At 44.3% G+C, this 17,330-nt stretch overlaps 1 protein-coding gene across 10 annotated transcripts in view; it reads left to right on the plus strand.

The window, feature by feature from the left end:
- The window catches only part of PHACTR4 (phosphatase and actin regulator 4), a 118,308-nt gene extending 102,238 nt beyond the window's left edge, over positions 1–16,070 (plus strand). For all 10 annotated transcript variants that reach the window (XM_061596285.1, XM_061596292.1, XM_061596287.1 and 7 more), the window contains 8 exons: positions 610–1,186; positions 2,659–2,876; positions 3,496–3,652; positions 6,167–6,222; positions 9,144–9,205; positions 10,975–11,112; positions 12,748–12,824; positions 13,558–16,070. In XM_061596285.1, coding sequence (XP_061452269.1) covers positions 610–1,186; positions 2,659–2,876; positions 3,496–3,652; positions 6,167–6,222; positions 9,144–9,205; positions 10,975–11,112; positions 12,748–12,824; positions 13,558–13,573 — 1,301 coding nt within the window. In that variant the 3' untranslated portion in view covers positions 13,574–16,070. The remainder of the gene's footprint in view (positions 1–609; positions 1,187–2,658; positions 2,877–3,495; positions 3,653–6,166; positions 6,223–9,143; positions 9,206–10,974; positions 11,113–12,747; positions 12,825–13,557) is intronic.
- The last annotated feature ends 1,260 nt before the right edge of the window (positions 16,071–17,330 follow it).

Consider the following 17,330-nt stretch of genomic DNA (forward strand, 5'->3'; position numbering starts at 1 on the left):
ATCTATTCAACTTCACTGGTTCTCTGCCCCATTTCTACCAATGACCTGCAGGTGTTTGCCAAATTGTTTTCCATTGGGTAAGTGATGAGCATGCTGAAATGTCCTGCTTCTCTCCAGAATGTGCAGCATAAAGGGGAAATCCCAGGCAAATGGGTAGGAGAAAAGGTTTAGGGGGATATTCAATACTAGTCCTACTCAGAGTGGACCCATTGAAGTTAACAGACATGACTCATTGGGTCTCCTCTAAGCAGGACAGTTGAAGACAGCCCTATATATCCAACGTGTTTCGGACCGCTGAAGTCATTTGTCAGGGAGTTTTAAATACAGCTTAGCTGAGTGGTTCCTTCAGGAAAAGTTTAAAATACGGAAGTTCAGTTTCTTGTTATACTTGTCTCCACTTTCCTTCTACCGTAGGAAAGTGGAAACAGTGTAACAAAATAACTTCTGTATTTGAAACTCCCTGATGAAGTATCTGAGTGGTCCAAAACACGTTGCTGCCTCCGTCTCTCCAGAATTTGCCTTGCTTCAATCACCGGTCTAGATCCCCTTTCTGTGATCAGAGGGTATGCTCTAACCACAAGTAACAGGTATTCCTTTCTTCTCTTTCAGCTGAATTGTCTCAAGCTATCAGTAGTGGCACAGTTTTGTTGAAGCCTTCTCCACCGTTGCCTCCCAAGAGAGGCATCCCATTAAATGTGTCTTCATCCCTTGAGTCAGCCGCTACTCCCAAGTCGCCTAATGACAGGATGACATTGTCCTACCCTTCCTCAATACCGGCACACATGATACCACCTTACCCACCACTTTCTCCTTCACCACCTCTGCCCTCTCACATTCCTGCAGAGTCCCCACTTGTTCCACCGCCTACCTCCATCCATGGGTCAGAGCCTCCCCTTTCTGCAGAACTACGGGCAGAGACCCAGCAAGAGTGGCTCTCAACTCTGGACGCGGGCAAGAGGCTGGCCGAGCAGGGCTTTGGAGAGCCCCGCATGCCTTCTCGGCTCCCCCAGCTCCCGCTGCACATTCGCATCCAGCAGGCGCTGACGAGCCCCCTGCCAGCAACACCGCCTGCCGAAGGCTCACACAGGGCACACTCACTGCTGTTTGAGAACGAAGGCTCCTTTGAGGACAACGGCACTGTCGGCAGGACAAGATCACTTCCGGTTACCATTGAGCTGCTGAAAGTGTGAGTCGCTTTTGAAATTGTTGGCACTGAGCTATGTGCAGTCAATTTGGTCTCCATTCTACCCCGCCCTCCTGCAAGTATCTCTCTTGGGTCCTGAAAGCTTAATGAAGAAAGCCAGTTTGAAGTACTACATGCCTAATGTTATTAAAACAGGCTATTTCTGAGGTTGGTGAGGTGTGAGCACCAGAAGTCTTAACACTCAGGTTTTTTTTATGTGTGTGGAACTTAAATAGGTACATGATTCTCCATTGAGAATGTTTTTTGGCTGTTTAGTCCTAAAGGGATTCTGAACATTTGTTTTACGTGGCATGAAGAATTACTTTGTTTTCAAGAGTATGGGCATGCTTTTCTTATTTAAAAAATCAGCCCTCTGAGCCCAGAAAATAGGCTGTATAAAGTCTGCAAACACATTTGCAAATGCTGCATAATATTGCATTGACTAGGCATTGGGGGCTGAGCTGTGGACATCTTGCTCTTACTACTCTCCCGCCCCATTCCTCTCAACTCCCCAAACACTTTGCTTCTGAGATTTTACAAGGAATTGCTATTGCTTTTTTATGGCTAGTGCTTTTAAGCTTATAACTTGAAAGGTTTAATTTCCTGAATCTTCTGCCTATTATCAGTTTCTGTGCTTGCACAGAAATGGTTGCAGAATGCATACAGCCCTGCTGTGATAAGTATTGCTGAATACCCTCCCGAACAAAATACCCCTCACTGGAGATGTGGTGAATAGAGAGGAAGATAAGGCGATTGCCCCCCTGCACCACTTTTTGAAATAATTGCCTCTAACAGGGACAAGATGAGGAGAATGGGTGGTGTCCATCTAGAATAAGCATGGCCCACCCTCTTCCATTGGTTGCTGTGGATGGGCCCCCAACACTGTGTGTGTTACCTCCGTAGTAGTTAATGGCAATGGGATGATATTACAAATTAATGTTTTGATCCCAGGAGAGAAACTTAAAAACCTCTGGATCCTTTGACATTCATAATTGCGGGCATACTGATTTTAAGCCTACCTAGCAGACCATGCTATGGCCTTTTCACTTGGCCTTGGTTCAGCAGCATGGGTACTTAAGGTAAATTTAGGGATTCCTCCCTGACCTTTGGACATGAAGGGCAAGTAATGTAGAGAAACCTTCTCTAACCTCATATCCCTCCCCCAGATGTTTTAGATTACAACTTCCCTCAGCCCTTACCATTGGCCATGCTGGTTGGGGGTGATGGCACTCTTAGTCCAAAACATCTGGAGGGGACCAGGCTGGAGGAAAACTGCTCTAGGTTAATTGCCCTTTATGTATATTGATGAGGAAGGAATCCCACAATTTAAGTAACAAGGCCAAGCGAAAGGGCTATAGCGTGATATGTTAGGTACTGTGCCTAAAAGCCAACATACACGCAGTTGCATAGTTGAGGAAGGCTGACCTGGAATATTTTTTAAATTTAAAAATCATAATTGTGTGCCATTTTGTTAGTCCAGACGATGATGAAGAGGAGGAAAGTGGCCAAGAGGATGTGCATCATTCCATTTCCCGTGTTTACATTGGAGATGCCCCAACTGTTACAGTCATTCCGAGGCTCATACTCCAGACAGTGCAGGATGAAGAGGAGGGGCCAAGTGATTCAGACTCCGAGGGACCTATTCTGTACAAGGAGGAGAAGGAAGATGATGATGAAGATGAAAGCCATAACAGTAAGGCTCACACTTAGGGATAGAACTAACCCCACCGAGGGCCAAAAGTATATGTGGCATTAAAAATGCCTCTTTGCATCTAATGTGTAGGATTTTTTTTAATGCAGATTGTCTTAGGATGGAAGAGTGATAATTAATGGGATCAGAGCACAAAATCCCCCACAGATGTCAATATGTGATTTCCCCCTCTCCACTGCAAATATTAGCTTCTGGATAGGTATTTTCCTGAGGGCCACAGCAGGAAGGAAATGGTTAAATATTCCTCTTCCACACACCTCTGCCCTGGTTCCATTAATGATTAGTACCCCTCCCACCCAGCTGATGCACTCTGCATTTTTTAAAACAACATCATGCATATTAAAGCGACATGTACTTCAGCCCTAAGGTGCAGAATCATTGAGCTGGTAAGGGTTCAAAAAGGCAACCTATCTCTGTACATGCTTTGCATTGGAAGCAGATACTTCTTTGCCACAGTGGCACATCCCTCCCCCTTTATGACTCTAAGGATGCTGCATGTGTAAGCACAATAATAATATCATCTGGAAGTAGGGGTATAGCTGGCAAAGTGGCATTCATCTTGCTTCTATTGTGATGAAATATTCTTTTTCTCTCTTCAAAGCTGCATTAGCCAACAAAGTCAGGAGGAAAGATACTTTAGCCATGAAATTGGGCAATATGGCCCCCCAGCAAGAGTTACCAGAAGAGAACACGTTTCCTCGGAAGAGCAAAGAAGAGTGGAATGAAATCCGCCAGCAGATAGGGACGACATTGATCAGGTAGGAAGGGTGGCAGGAAGTGTGCATGAGGCCCAGTTAGGGCCTGTAGCCTGTATTTGGGAGCACGGGGAAGGTCCCAGGTAAAACAAAGCTGCTGTGTCTCCCTCTGGACTGCTAATAAGTACAACCACCCAACCTGCTTTGGTCCCAGGCAGCCTTATGAATAAGCAGGCTAAAGAATCTTGCACATCTGGCCTGCCTGTATTGGAAGTACCAGGACAGGCCCCCTGCTTCCTAAAATCAAAGCCATTGGACATGCTGCTGTTTATGTGTTTGTTAAATTTTATATCCTGTTTTCCCACCAAATGGTGCTCAAGGTGGCTAACAGCAGTAATACAAATACAGTACAATAAAATATGGTAAAGACAGCAATAAAAGACAACAGCCTTCACCATCCTGATGCCCTCTAAATGTTTTGGACCACAACTTCCATCAGGCTATGCCAGCTAGTGCTGGTGGGAGTTGTAGTCCAAAACATCTAGAGGGCACCAGATTGACAAAGGCGGAAATGCAAAGTACAAAAACAAGTAGGCAGGTAAGGTACCAATAAAAGCAACTAGTTAAAAACAGCTACAGTTAATGTGCAAGTTAGGGGCCAAAGGCCTGTCTAAATGAAAATGTCTTTGCCTATTGATGGAAGGTCTTTAGAGGTAGGCCTCTCTTGACAAGGAGTGTCAAAGCTTGGGAACAGCCACCAAGAAGACTTTCTCTTGAATTCCTATCAAATATCCTTCAGACGTTCACAGGAAGAAGAGCCCGTCCTAAGGATTTTCACATTTGGGCAGGCTCATACTTATTGAACACCGCTTCTCTAGCTTTTGGCAGTGAAGCGGTTTATAAATCTGCAAATGAGAGACAATAAATAAATTTGGCAGAAGGCAGTTTTTTCAGATGACCTGGTTCCAAGTCATATAGGGCTTTATAGGTCAAAACCAGCATTGTGAATTGTGTCCCAAAACAAACTGGTGGCCAGTGAAGCTGTTGTAACAAGGGAGTCGCATGGTCCCTATAACTGACCCCCAGTCAGTAGTCTGGCTGTAGCATTCTGAACCAGCTGATGTTTCTGAACACTTTTTAAATTCATCGTTGCTTGAAAGGGTGTCTCTCTCTGCTGGAATGCAGCTACTAAAGAGGAAGGTGCTGAATGTCTGGAATGGATTTCTAAACTTCTTTGTGCTTCTTTTACCCTGTCTTATCTCTGGCTGCATAGGCTGAGATAGTCAAGGTGTGGCACCAGATTTATTTCTGAGACAAGGAAGAAAAGAGCAAACTATTGTTCTGCACATCAGCACAGATGTTATCTGTGAGCAAGAAGACGAGTTTCCCTCCCTTGTGAAATCTATGTGAGAATAAGCACCCTGACTTGACTTATCAAGAAGCAAGCTAGGACACTTCTTTACAGATCGATCCTTTGGTGAAGAAGGCTCCAACCTGCTGCTTCCAGTGGAAGGCTGAGGGCACTTATTCACAAGGGTCCCAATTTCTATAGCACTCACTGTCACAAAAAACCTTTCAGGTAGATGTAGTAACTCTTTGATGAGGTATTGGCTTCCATCTGCAACAGAACCTGGAAGCTGATCCTGTGACCTGCAGGACCTAACTGTGGACTGGGCCAGTTGTTTGGGGGATGTCCTGGGAAAGATGGTGTGAACATATCCCCTCCGCCTCTTGTATCTTTACATTATTAATATGGTGCAAAGATTTTCTCAGAAAAGGTGTTAAACACTTCTTTGTCATTTCCTGAAAGGTCAGTTCACCCCTTATATACCTATTTGATCATCCTTTGGGTGAGGGCCTCCTATAGTTACTGTGTCTGTGCCAACTCTGTTGTATTTCAGAGCCTACTGAAGACCTTCCTCTTCCAACAAGCCTTTTTAGTAGAGATCTTTCCCAGTCTACCTCTATTTAATAAATATTAGTTCATTGGTCTGGTTTGCACATAATAATGGGCTGGTTTGCACATAATTCCAAACCATGGTTTAGCACAATATAGCTGAGCCTCAGTAAGTTCCACTGAAGCATTGGGATTGCATGATCTCCCCCTACCCACTTCTCTTCCCTCATGGCTAGGAGGAGGACTTCTGTCTGGTTTAATTTCAGTGTCAAAGAATCTCAGTTTAGCACTGTGTGTGAAGCAGAAATCCTGGTTGGAAACCAGCAATGGTCAGCTGCTAAACAAGCCAACTTCATAACTTATGTTTTAGCTGCTGACTGTTATTTTAAACCAGGATTTCTAGTTCACATGTAATGCTAAGGCAAGATTCTTTGACAAGGAAAGTACGTTGAGCAGCAATGCTTCTGCTGGCCATTGGGGTGGAAGAGAGGGCAATGTGAAAGCTTGACGCTTTGCTTGGGCTCGCTGAGGCTGTTCTACGTCATGCTAAACCATGGCTTAAGATTATGTGCAAACTTTGCCAGTGCAAAAGATTTTTGCTGTAGTCACTGACGGAGTGTTCTTTTGTGCATTTGTCCTAAAATGATACATGTCTGATTCCTCCCTCCCTTTTAAATTAGGCGACTAAGTCAGAGACCAACAGCTGAAGAATTGGAGCAAAGGAATATACTTCAGCGTAAGTAACAGCTGCTCAGAACTTCTCCATATGCTTATTTGCTAGCCATCAGATCATTTCTGTGGCACTCTGGTTGCAAGGCATTCTGTCTTGGCCACTGTCCCAAATGCAGTGAAGCAGAAGCTTTGCCTGCTACTCCTGCCATGCGACATTCTTGCCACTGTACCTGTGACTTGCATTAAACATTTCATTTAAATTCCTAGGGGACAAAATGCTATAGTAGGTGATCTGGGTTGCAACTTATGAATGGTGCATAGGGCAGGTTGTTGCCACTTGCAAGTGTAGGTGGTGGAACAGTCTTTTGTTGTAGGAAGAGGAGAGGGTGTTTAACACCTCTTCTCTGCATGGGAGGACTCCCCCCCGCCCCCAATAACACCACTTTGCTTCTGCTGCTCAGGAAGTTTAGGGGGCAAAGGGGAGGTGGCTTGTTTGAAGGGAAGGCAAGGAATCCCACTGATGGAGAGAGAAAGGGATGGGTTAGAGGTTGTGTGAGTCTAGGACAAGGGTGATATAGGGGATGGCTGAGCAACAGCACATTAAGACCTCCAGTACCTGAAGGGTTACCACACGGTAGAGGGAAAGCCTTGTTCTCCTTTGCCACAGAGGGCAGGATTAGATCAAATAGGCTTACAGGAGGGTCAATTATCAGTTGACCATTAGGAAGAAACTTCTCTATGGTAAGAGCAATGGAATAATGGACACAATTGCTTATTAGAGTGGTGCGCTTTCCCTCACTGGAGGTCATCAAGCAGAGACTGGAAAGCTATCTGGGGATGTTCTAGCTCTGGATTTATTGCAGTGAACAGGGAGTTTGACTAGATGGTCTACAAGCCCCCTTCAGCTCTGTGATTCTATGAAAGCATTTCAGTTAGGAATATGGCAGTGGGGGGTAATAAAGCTCATAAATCTCTTTGGCAATAAGGTAATAAAGCTTCCCAATAGAGTACTAAAAACCTTTGGACCAATCAGGTGGGTGAAGAGGATAGCCATAGCCAGGTGCTCTTGGATACTTGAGAGGATTCTTTTTCTTTTGGTGTTGGGGAGGTTCTGCATCACTCACAAAGGCAGCTGTGTTACTGTGTCGGAGTCTTCAACCTTGAATCCCCAAATATTGTTGGACTGCGCCTCCTATCATCCCCTGCCAGCTTAGTAATTGGTCACAGATTATAGGAATTGGAGTCCCACGAGATCTGGGGATCCATGGTTGAGGAACTCTGCATTAGAGATTTAAAAGTACAGGTTAAAACCAGCTTTCCACTGCTTTCTGAAAGAGGGAGCATCTTTATACCTTTCCAAAAAGTGCCGAGAGGCTGAATAAGAAAGAGCTCCCCTGCCTCCAAGAGAGAGGGTTCCATAATGGTGGCTCTCCCATAGAGAAAGCCCTGCCTTCTGGGACGTATCAGCGTAAGATAGAAAGGAGACAACACATGTAGAAAGTCTTCCCTAGAAGATCTAAGGAGAAGGGCTTATGGAGATGAAAGAGCCCAAGCCATAAGAAACCCTGCAGTAAACTGGATCCAGGAACATATTAATAGCCAATTAAGGTTTTCAGTGTGGGAATAACAGACTGTGGGGAACAGGAAATCAGACTGCCATGTTCTACACTAGTTGACATTTCTAGGCTGTCTTCAGTAGAGAAAGTGTTTCAGTGAGTGGTATTTAATGCTAGTCCAACTCAGAGTAGACCCATTGAATAGACCTAACTTAGGTTCATTAATTTCAGTGAGTCTGCTCTGAGGAAGACTTGGTTGAATACAACCCAGTAATTCTAGCGATGGTTTGTCAGGCCGCAAATGGTGGAAGCCAAGTCTCTTCTTATTAACATTTATTACCTGCCCTTCACCCAGAGGTCCCAGGGTGAGTTACAGCAATTTTAAAATATGGCATTAAAAATAACCTAAAATGACAAAATAGGGTGGATCCTAAAAAAAATGTCTCAGGTATCAAAGGCCAGGGTAAAGAGGTGTGTCTTCAGCATCCGCCTAACACTGTACAGTGAAGTTGCCAGACACACCTTGGTGGGGAGGGAGTTTCACAACTTAGGGGTCACCACAGAGAATGCCCTCTGTTGGGCCCAGCCCCCTAAACTTCTAAGGGCAGTGGAACTATCAAAAGGGCCCCCTCTGCTGACCTCAACAATCAAGAGGGTCTGTAGGGAAGGAGGCAGTCTTTCAGATATTTGGCGCCCAAGTCATTTAGGCTTTAAATATTAACATGAGCACTTTGAATTGGGCTTGGAAACAAACTGGCAACCAATGCAACTGTTTTAGAACAGGGGTTACATGAATTCTAGTAATTACTAGTAATCCAACTAGTAATGTGGCTGCTGCAGTTGAAGTTTCCAAGTCTTCTTCATGGGCAGCCCTTTGTAGAGCACAATGCAATAATCCAGTTCGGAAGTTACCAGAGCACAGTGGCCAAGGCTGGAATCCAATACATGTCTACTCAGAAGTTAGCTACATTGGGTTCAATGGGACTTACTCCCAGGTAAGTGTGTATTGGATTGAGCCCAAGTCATTTCTGTCCAATCTAGTCTGTTTCCTCTATTTGGATTTATCAGGAGTCATTTAATAAAGTATCTCATGCTGGGAATGAGCAATTTAAAGTAAAATCAGGCATACATGAATCAAATTGCTTACCTAGGAATAGTATTTTGATTTATAAGGAATTTTGGAGGGTGTGGATGGATGCAGGCACCTGTATTATATTTATATAATATCAAATGCACACATACACATTAACTTCCTAACAAATCCTGCATGCAAAAGACTCATCCTATGGAAGCAACTTGGTTCAGCAGATTGTATCATTAATAGGCCAATTATTGCAGTCTTTTCTTTATTCATTTATTCCTGCTAAACTATATTGGGAGTAAAGAGACGTTTTAAACATCATGAAACTTTTTCTTTTCTTCTTGGCAGCAAAAAATGAGGCTGACCGGCAGGCTGAAAAGAGGGAAATAAAGCGGAGGCTCACCAGAAAGGTATTGGAATATCACACATGTTGTTCCCATCTGCTATAGAACTCTGTGTGGGTGGTGACCTGTAGAAGCATGCTAAACATGGGTCAGATGCCATAGGGTTTATTCTGGGGTTCTGTCCAGGAATATGGTGGCAATGACTTTGGCATTTGGCGTGATGTTGGATCAGTAAGGTGTCAAGAATTCTGTGCTGCTTCTTTTTTCTATTATTTTCTTTAAAGTTATGATAGGAAAAAACTCAAACCATATTGACTTGGCATAAAATGATTTAATATATATACCATTTCTGGTTGCAAGCATGGTGGGTTGTTTTTTTTAAATTGCTATTTTTGAATTTTTCTTCTGGCCCTCTTTATAGTTCACTTTAGCCTTGACCTATTTTGAATCCTTTACAAAAAAACCTACCAGGGAAGTAGAATAAGCTTGTGCAGAATGAGGTGGCTAGATTGTTAACTGGAACAAGAAGGCGTGAGCATATCACTCCGGTTCTGGCCCGACTGCACTGTCTGCCAAATTGCTTCCAATTCAAAGTGCTGGTTTTGACCTTTAAAGCCTTATGTGGCTCAGGACCATTATACCTAAAAGGACTGCCTTTCCCCATATGAACTTGCTTTAACACTGAGATTGTCATCTGAGGCCCTTTTCTGAGTGCGGGTGACACAGGAACAGGAGAACATAGGGAGCTGCCTTATACTGAGTCAGACCATTGGTCCATCTATCTCAGTATTGTCTACACTAACTGGCAGCAGCTCTCCAAGGTTTCAGGCAGGGAGTCTATCCCAGTCCCACCTGGAGATGCCAGGGATTGAATCTGGGGCTTTCTACATGCAAAGCAGATGTTCTGTCACTGAGCTATGGCCCCTTCCCTACAGGCTACAAAAGGATGGGCCTTGTTTGTAGGGCCCCCTCCCAGTTTATGAAATGCTCTCCCCAGGGATGCCTGCCTGGCTCCAACCTTACAATTTTGGTGCCAGGCAAAGATGTTTTTGCTTTCCCAGTATTTGGGCAGCACCAATGATACGATTCTGTGAAATCTGTTTTTTAATTTGCTTGTGTGATTTTTATAATTGTATTTTTGTTTACGTTGGTTGTCACTTTGGGAGCTGATATACACATTTAATAAACCTAAAACCTAAACAAATTCTCCTGATTTCCATGGTTTATTCTGAGCATGGAACTAGGATTTTGCTAATTTGTACGCATAGTGCATTGTATACGTTGAGCAAAACCTCATTTTTGTGCTCAGAAGGTGTAGTGCTCGAGACACACCAGAACTGGATGGAAGGCAATGGAGTCAATTAGAACACCACTTCTGCTGCAGTTGCACCACTGCTGTTACCCATGCAAGCCAGTCAGCATCCTAGGAATTTTGCCTGGGTGGTGGCATTTGATATTCATGGTGGTTTTGTTGTTGTTAATCCTTGCTTTATGGCTGCAAAGTTGCACTGCTGCAAAAGGCAACATTGGTTTTGTTGACTTGAGAGATTACTCTTCATATAGCCACTCACCCATCCTGCCTGTGCCACACCCTTCTTCTGTCCATATCTGATTATTGGGAGGCTTTGCAACAGGATAGCTGCACCTGTGTGGTTAAGCCTGTTCCAAGTTGCTGGACTGGAGCAATGCCCTGGGTATAATGGTGCCACACTAGGACTTGTGATGTTGTTTTGGTGCATGACCTGTGACAGAATCTATTTTAAGCCTTGCATAGCAGACCATGTGATTTAACTTGCAAATCAGAATTTCTTTTTCTCTCCGTTTCTGCCTTTCAGCTTAGTCAAAGGCCTACTGTGGCTGAACTGCAGGCTAGGAAGATCCTGAGGTTTCATGAATATGTGGAGGTAACAGATGCCCAGGACTACGACAGGAGAGCAGACAAGCCATGGACAAAATTAACCCCTGCTGACAAGGTGAGAGGGGAAAACTCTCTCTGCCCAGCCAGCCTGTCCACACTCCTGTCCCGTTTCATCTCTGCCAGTGATCCCCCTTGCTCAAAGAAGGCAAGAATGAACTGGGGAGTGGGAGGGGCCTGACGCCCCTAGTCTTGACTTCAAAAAACATTCTTGCCTTCGCACGATAGGTGGAACTATTACCCACAGTGATGGCCCACCTCCTATGGAAAATTCACCTTTTCTCCCTTGCGGCCTTGAGGATGCTTTTCAGGATATTTGTATGATGGCACCTGCCCTTTCCTCTTTAGTCCTTACAGTAATGAAGTCCAACTGTGTATAATTGGGGAGGGGGGAACCTTCTACCTGTGTCTCCCATCTCCCTTCCTTGTTTTCCCTTGGTTTAGGGATGGTGAACCTTTGGCCCTCAAGATGTTGTTGCACCCCAACTCCCATTAGTCACACACAGCATGGCCAGTGTTCAGGGATGATGGGAATTGTAGTCCCAACAACACCTGGAGAGCCACAAGCTTCTCATCTCCTTGCTAGTCATTGCCCTGTTGTATGCATAACTGAAATTAATGCACATTCCCCCCCTGCCAGTCTCTGCCCTCATCTCCTTTCCATTTGTCTCTCCCCCCCCCAATAAGATTTTAACCTTCTCAAGGTAGGGGCCTGTCCTCTTGTGCTTTGTAAAAGTGCCATACACCTCGAGAGTGCTATATTCATCATCTTCTTCGTCGTCTTAAAAGCTGAGTCTTGCATGTGTGTGAAATTTCAAGGGCTTTCCTCTCTTGCTTCTCTTCCTCTGGACTGTGAGGAACATCCTCCCTGTGCCCTTCCCTTTCCTGCTGCGTCTCGTGACTTCTGCAAAGGCCATCAATCCACCTTCCCCTGCACCCCTTCATACTGAGGCTTCCTATGGTAAACTGAAAAGGGGAACCAAATGCTATGTTGACCACAAAAATGCTGAATAGAGCCAGCTAGATCATTTGATGCATAACTTAGCCTTATACGCATATACGAAAATGCCTCACCAAAAAATCATATGTATTTGATTGGGGCCAGAGTTAGGGCCTTCTCAGTGGCTGCACCCAAACTGTGGAACTTAATGAAGCCCAAATTGTGGAACATGATGTTCTATTGAAAGTGATTGTTTTATCTGTCCTGCCTTGTCTCTATTATGCATAGTATTTTAGTGTATTTTATTATGGTTTGGTTGCATCTTGTATTTTGATATTGGGGTTTTCTTGGGAAACTATGATCTGTTTATTGGAAGCCACTTTAAGTGATATGTACACATTAGAAAAACATGATAAACAGTCTTCTATAAATAAAATATGTAGGTAAATAAATAAATCATATTGAAAAATCCCATAAGGCTATCCCCCCCGCCCCACACAGGGCCTTTCTGGGCTCTAGGCCAGATTCATTCCTTTCTTCCTCTGATTCTGGCTACTGATCAGAGCATCCAAAGAGGAAATGTCAGACAATGGTTCAGGAGGGCTGTTCCTGGTTGGATAAAGTAGATGTAAGGCAGAAGCACAAGGCTGAGATGCCTTACTGCATTGTGCCAGCACAGATTGGATAGCACTTTACAGAGCTGAGGGGTGCTGAGATGTGAGCTGACAGGACTCCTCTTCCCACTTCATGCAGGCTGCCATCCGGAAGGAGCTGAACGAGTTCAAAAGCTCTGAAATGGAAGTCCATGAAGAGAGCAAACAGTTCACACGGTACGTAAGAAGGAGGCACCCACCTTCCTTATTGGGTTTTCCCCCCATAGGACCACAGTGGCTTGTGGCATTCCCACTAGTCTTTCTTGCCATGGTCAGGTTTGAACCAGAGGCTCAGGTCCTCTTCCCATAACTGCTGCAGGGTATGGGGGGAAAGAAGCTTGACCACATAGATTCCTCATCTTTCATGAGCCGATTGCTTGCATCCTACACGCTGTACAGGGTAGAGCCTTTGACATGCCACTGTTAACCCATGTTCGTTGTCCAACTTCCGACATGCCACTACTTACCCATGTTTGATGTAAGTTGTACTGCAAGCTGAACCCAGGATGTGGCCGTGGGTACACCGTGGGATGGGAGCAGCTGGCATCAACCCAGACAAACGCAGGAAGCTGCCTTATACCAAGTCAGGCCCTTAGTCCATCTAGCGCAGTATTTTTTACATTGGCTGGCAACATCCTCTCCCAGCTCTACCTGGAGATGCCGCAGATTGAGCCTGGGATCTTCAACATACAAAGCAGATGCTCCACTACTGAGCTACGCCCCTTTTCCAACTTTTGCTGATGGTATTTGATGAGTAGCCTGGGCCACTTAGCAGTGAGAGCTTCGCTGTTCTGGTGTTCATGAGCTGAGGGCATGACCTGGATGTTGCATGCAAAATGTAAAGAAAGATTTATCCAAGCCTGTTGCCATTCTCCCAAATATGATGCGATTCTCTTAATCTCTGTTGCAGGTTTCATCGGCCATGAATCTTTCTTCTTTTTCTTAAACCCCAATACCATTCAATATGCCAGAGGAGGGAGAAGATCTGCAGCATTTGCTGTTTACCCTCTCTTGGAGTTGAAGAGGAACCTTTGAGGCTTGTCCAAAACTTGTCTTCAGAACATATCCAGGAAATGACTTTCTTCAGGGAAATGGAAAGAGGGGGTGGGCAGAACCTTGTCCAAAAGAAGCATTTCATTGGAAGGAATTTCTTTCAAGTGCCATCAGATCACAATGGGAAAAGCAAACAGAAAACACTATACCTCAGATGAATCAGCAATACCCCCTGCTTGTAGACAGGTGCCCTGACTCACATTAGATGTGGACAGCTCCAGCATCTGAATGGACAGTGCCCCTCCCTTTTTTTCTGCTGTAAATAGTAGGTCCTGATCTGTTTAATAGGCCTTTTCTAAGGAAGAGATAATATTGGAGCAGCCTTTGGAGCCTGGGAACAGGAAATTTGTGTATGTTTCTGTGTGTGTGTGTGTGGTGTGTGTGTGTGTGTGTGTGAGTGAGTGAGTGAGAGAGAGAGAGAGAGAGAGAGAGAGAGCGCACACTTGTGTGCCTGCATTTGGTCTGTACAAAGGAAACTTAAATAACTGTCCTAGCAGGAAACTGACACATTACTGGAGATTTCTTTTTTTTTTTGTAGCTTATGACTTTTTGATGTACTTATATGCAAAATCACTACTGACCAATTTTACATCCTGCAGAGGAATTGTATAGTTCTGAAATGGCATATGCTGTATTTTTAGAGATAAAAAAAGTTTTAAAGTTTTTTAAAGATGGACAACAACAAACTGTTGTAAAGTTGAGACCTCATTTTTTTTATTTGCATATTTAGGCCTGTTCAATGGGAACTGCAAAGCCTGAAACAAGTTGCCTTCAGGAAGCAAATGGCATGGAATATATTGTATCTTTTTTAAATCATGGTTTCTTCCTTTTTAAACTTTCTGAAATTAGAGTGGAACTTGCCTTTTCTTAGGCAGCAAAATGTACTGAAAATTCAAAATTTTATGTGCTTGAAAAGAGCTGGAATCTGACCTTTTCTTAAAAAAAAAGTTATCCCTTTATCAGCTTTTATGGAATGTTTTGGAATGGTGTCAACAAGCCACTGCTGGGTTGTAGGGTGTGCCACACTTACATGAGATGATGATATTTGGATATATGTTAATGTAGGTTAGCTTTCCAACCTGATGCCTTCCAGATGTTGTTGGACTACAACTCCCGTCATCCCTGATCATTGGCTACACTGGCTGAGGCTGATGTGAATTGTAGTCCAACATCATCTGGAGGCCGCTCAGCTTGGGGAAGACTGAGGTAGGTATGTGGTTCTGTGTTTGATCACTAGTTTGGCTGCACATCACATCTCACCTGTGTTGCAAAAAGGACACACTACTAGAATGTGACACCGTATCAATGGCTAGCCAGCACACATATCGCTGAAGACTTATGTCCCATGCAATTCTGTGCTTCCTCACCTTGAGAAGAGGCCTTTACATTTTTATACTGTTGTTGCCTCCCCCGTTGCCCAACCTTCTGTTGAGTAGGATGACCAGGTGAAAGAGAAGGGAAAGGGCTTCTGTATTTTCAGTAGTCATACAGAAAAAGGAATTTCAGCAGGCCTTAGGTTGGATCTGGATTAATTGAATTTAGGGCCTCCGGCCCACTGAAATTAATAGGAATAAGTTAGTCATGACTTAAGTACTATTGATTTCAATGTGGAACTGTGCAGCTAACTTGATTGGAATCCAATCCTCTTTTTCCCCTATGCACAAATGAGAAAAGCTTGTATTGCCTGGAACACTCTTCTACAAAGTGGTGGAAGTATGGATAGAGAGGGAACCTGTGTTCCTCCAGGTATGTTTGTACTACAACTCCCATAGCCTCTGGGTGTTGGCCATCCTGGCTGAGATCAAAGGTACCCCATCCCTGATGTTTTAAATCAAGAGCCCTGGCCCAGTATGTTCACCTTACTGGTGATCCTAGGGACACAAGGCATAGCTAACCCGACCTTTGCCTTTGCACCTCAAAACTCTCATTCCACCCCTATTCCAGTTGACCTTTTTTGCTCTCTATTTCTCACTCCCCACAATCCTTTGTGTACTTGAGCACTGACTTGACGAGAATATTTTCCGTGAGGTAAGGGATGAAGTTTGGCTCTGTACCCTGTAATGCAGAGGCTGAGATCCTGTGACCCTTTAGACCCTGTAATGCAGCATGGCCGGTAGTCAGGGATGATGGGAGTTGGGGCCTTCCCAGACATTGTTGGACTACAAGTTCCTCTCCTTTACTGGAATAGCAATTCTTCAGGAGAGTGCAGGGAAGGAAGCTATTGCAGACAATGAGTGGGTGTGTGAGGCACTCTATGCTAGAATTGCTTTTTCATGGTGTATAAAATATCTCTCTGTAGAGCAAATCATTGCATTGTATATCTGTCTTCCTTTCAATAAGATTTTATGGAATAAATCTTTTTTTAGAAAAGACTGGCTCTTAATTTCTCTCCTTCCCCCGGTTACATCTCCAGCTGGTTACCTACATCTCGTGTGCAATCAATCCCAAGATGCAGAGCGGGACTTTCTTTTGTTGAAGGATGAGTCAGGGGCAGAGCTTGGAAAAGTTACTTTTTTAAAACTACAGCTCCCATCAGCCCCAGCCAGCCATGCTGGCTGGGGCTGATGGGAGTTGTAGTTCAAAAAAGTAACTTTTCCAAGCTCTGGTCAGGGGTGCGTGCAGAGGAATTGGGAGACAAGGAGCAGGTGTGGCCTTTTTGCAGGCCGAGAACCCTGTGGAGGAAGGCAGCCTGTTTCCCTGGCTCTGTTGCAGGAATGGGCTATCTGAGTCCTAGCCCTCACTCCTCTTTCTGGCCCTTGGGACTCTCGTGGAGGAACACCCCCTGTTTCCAAGCCACACTCACCACAGGCCTTTCTTCACACACCCAAATTGTTTTTTGCTTGGCACAACAGCAGGACTACAGCTGAATGTCAAAAAGACTAAAGTAATGACAACAGAAGATTTATGTAACTTTAAAGTTGACAATGAGGACATTGAACTTGTCAAGGATTATCAATACCTTGACACAGTCATTAACCAAAATGGAGACAATAGTCAAGAAATCAGAAGAAGGCTAGGACTGGGTAGGGCAGCTGTGAGAGAACTAGAAAAGGTCCTCAAATGCAAACATGTATCACTGACCACCAAAGTCAGGATCATTCAGACCATGGTATTCCCGATCTCTACGTATGGATGTGAAAGTTGGACAGTGAAAAAGGCGGATAAGAGAAAAATCAACTCATTTGAAATGTGGTGCTGGAGGAGAGCTTTGCACATACCATGGACTGTGAGAAAAATAATTGGATGTTAGAACAAATTAAACCAGAACTGTCACTAGAAGCTAAAATTATGAAACTGAGGTTATCATACTTTGGACACATCATGAGAAGACATGATTCACTAGAAAAGACAATAATGCTGGGGAAAACAGAAGGGAGTAGAAAAAGAGGAAAACCAAACGAGACGGATTGATTCCATAAAGGAAGCCGCAGACCTGAACTTACAAGATCTGAACAGGGTGGTTCATGACATGCTCTTGGAGGTCGCTGATTCATAGGGTTGCCATGAGTCGTAGTCGACTTGAAGGCACGTAACAACAAGAATGTGTCCTTTAATTCTGATAATGCCCTTTGCTTGCCTGGATGGACGCTAGACCGGGATAGAAAGTAGTTGGCTGTATGTACAAAGGTA

Source organism: Rhineura floridana, chromosome 15 (assembly GCF_030035675.1).
Source record: "Rhineura floridana isolate rRhiFlo1 chromosome 15, rRhiFlo1.hap2, whole genome shotgun sequence".
In the NCBI taxonomy this organism is placed as follows: Eukaryota; Metazoa; Chordata; class Lepidosauria; order Squamata; family Rhineuridae; genus Rhineura; species Rhineura floridana.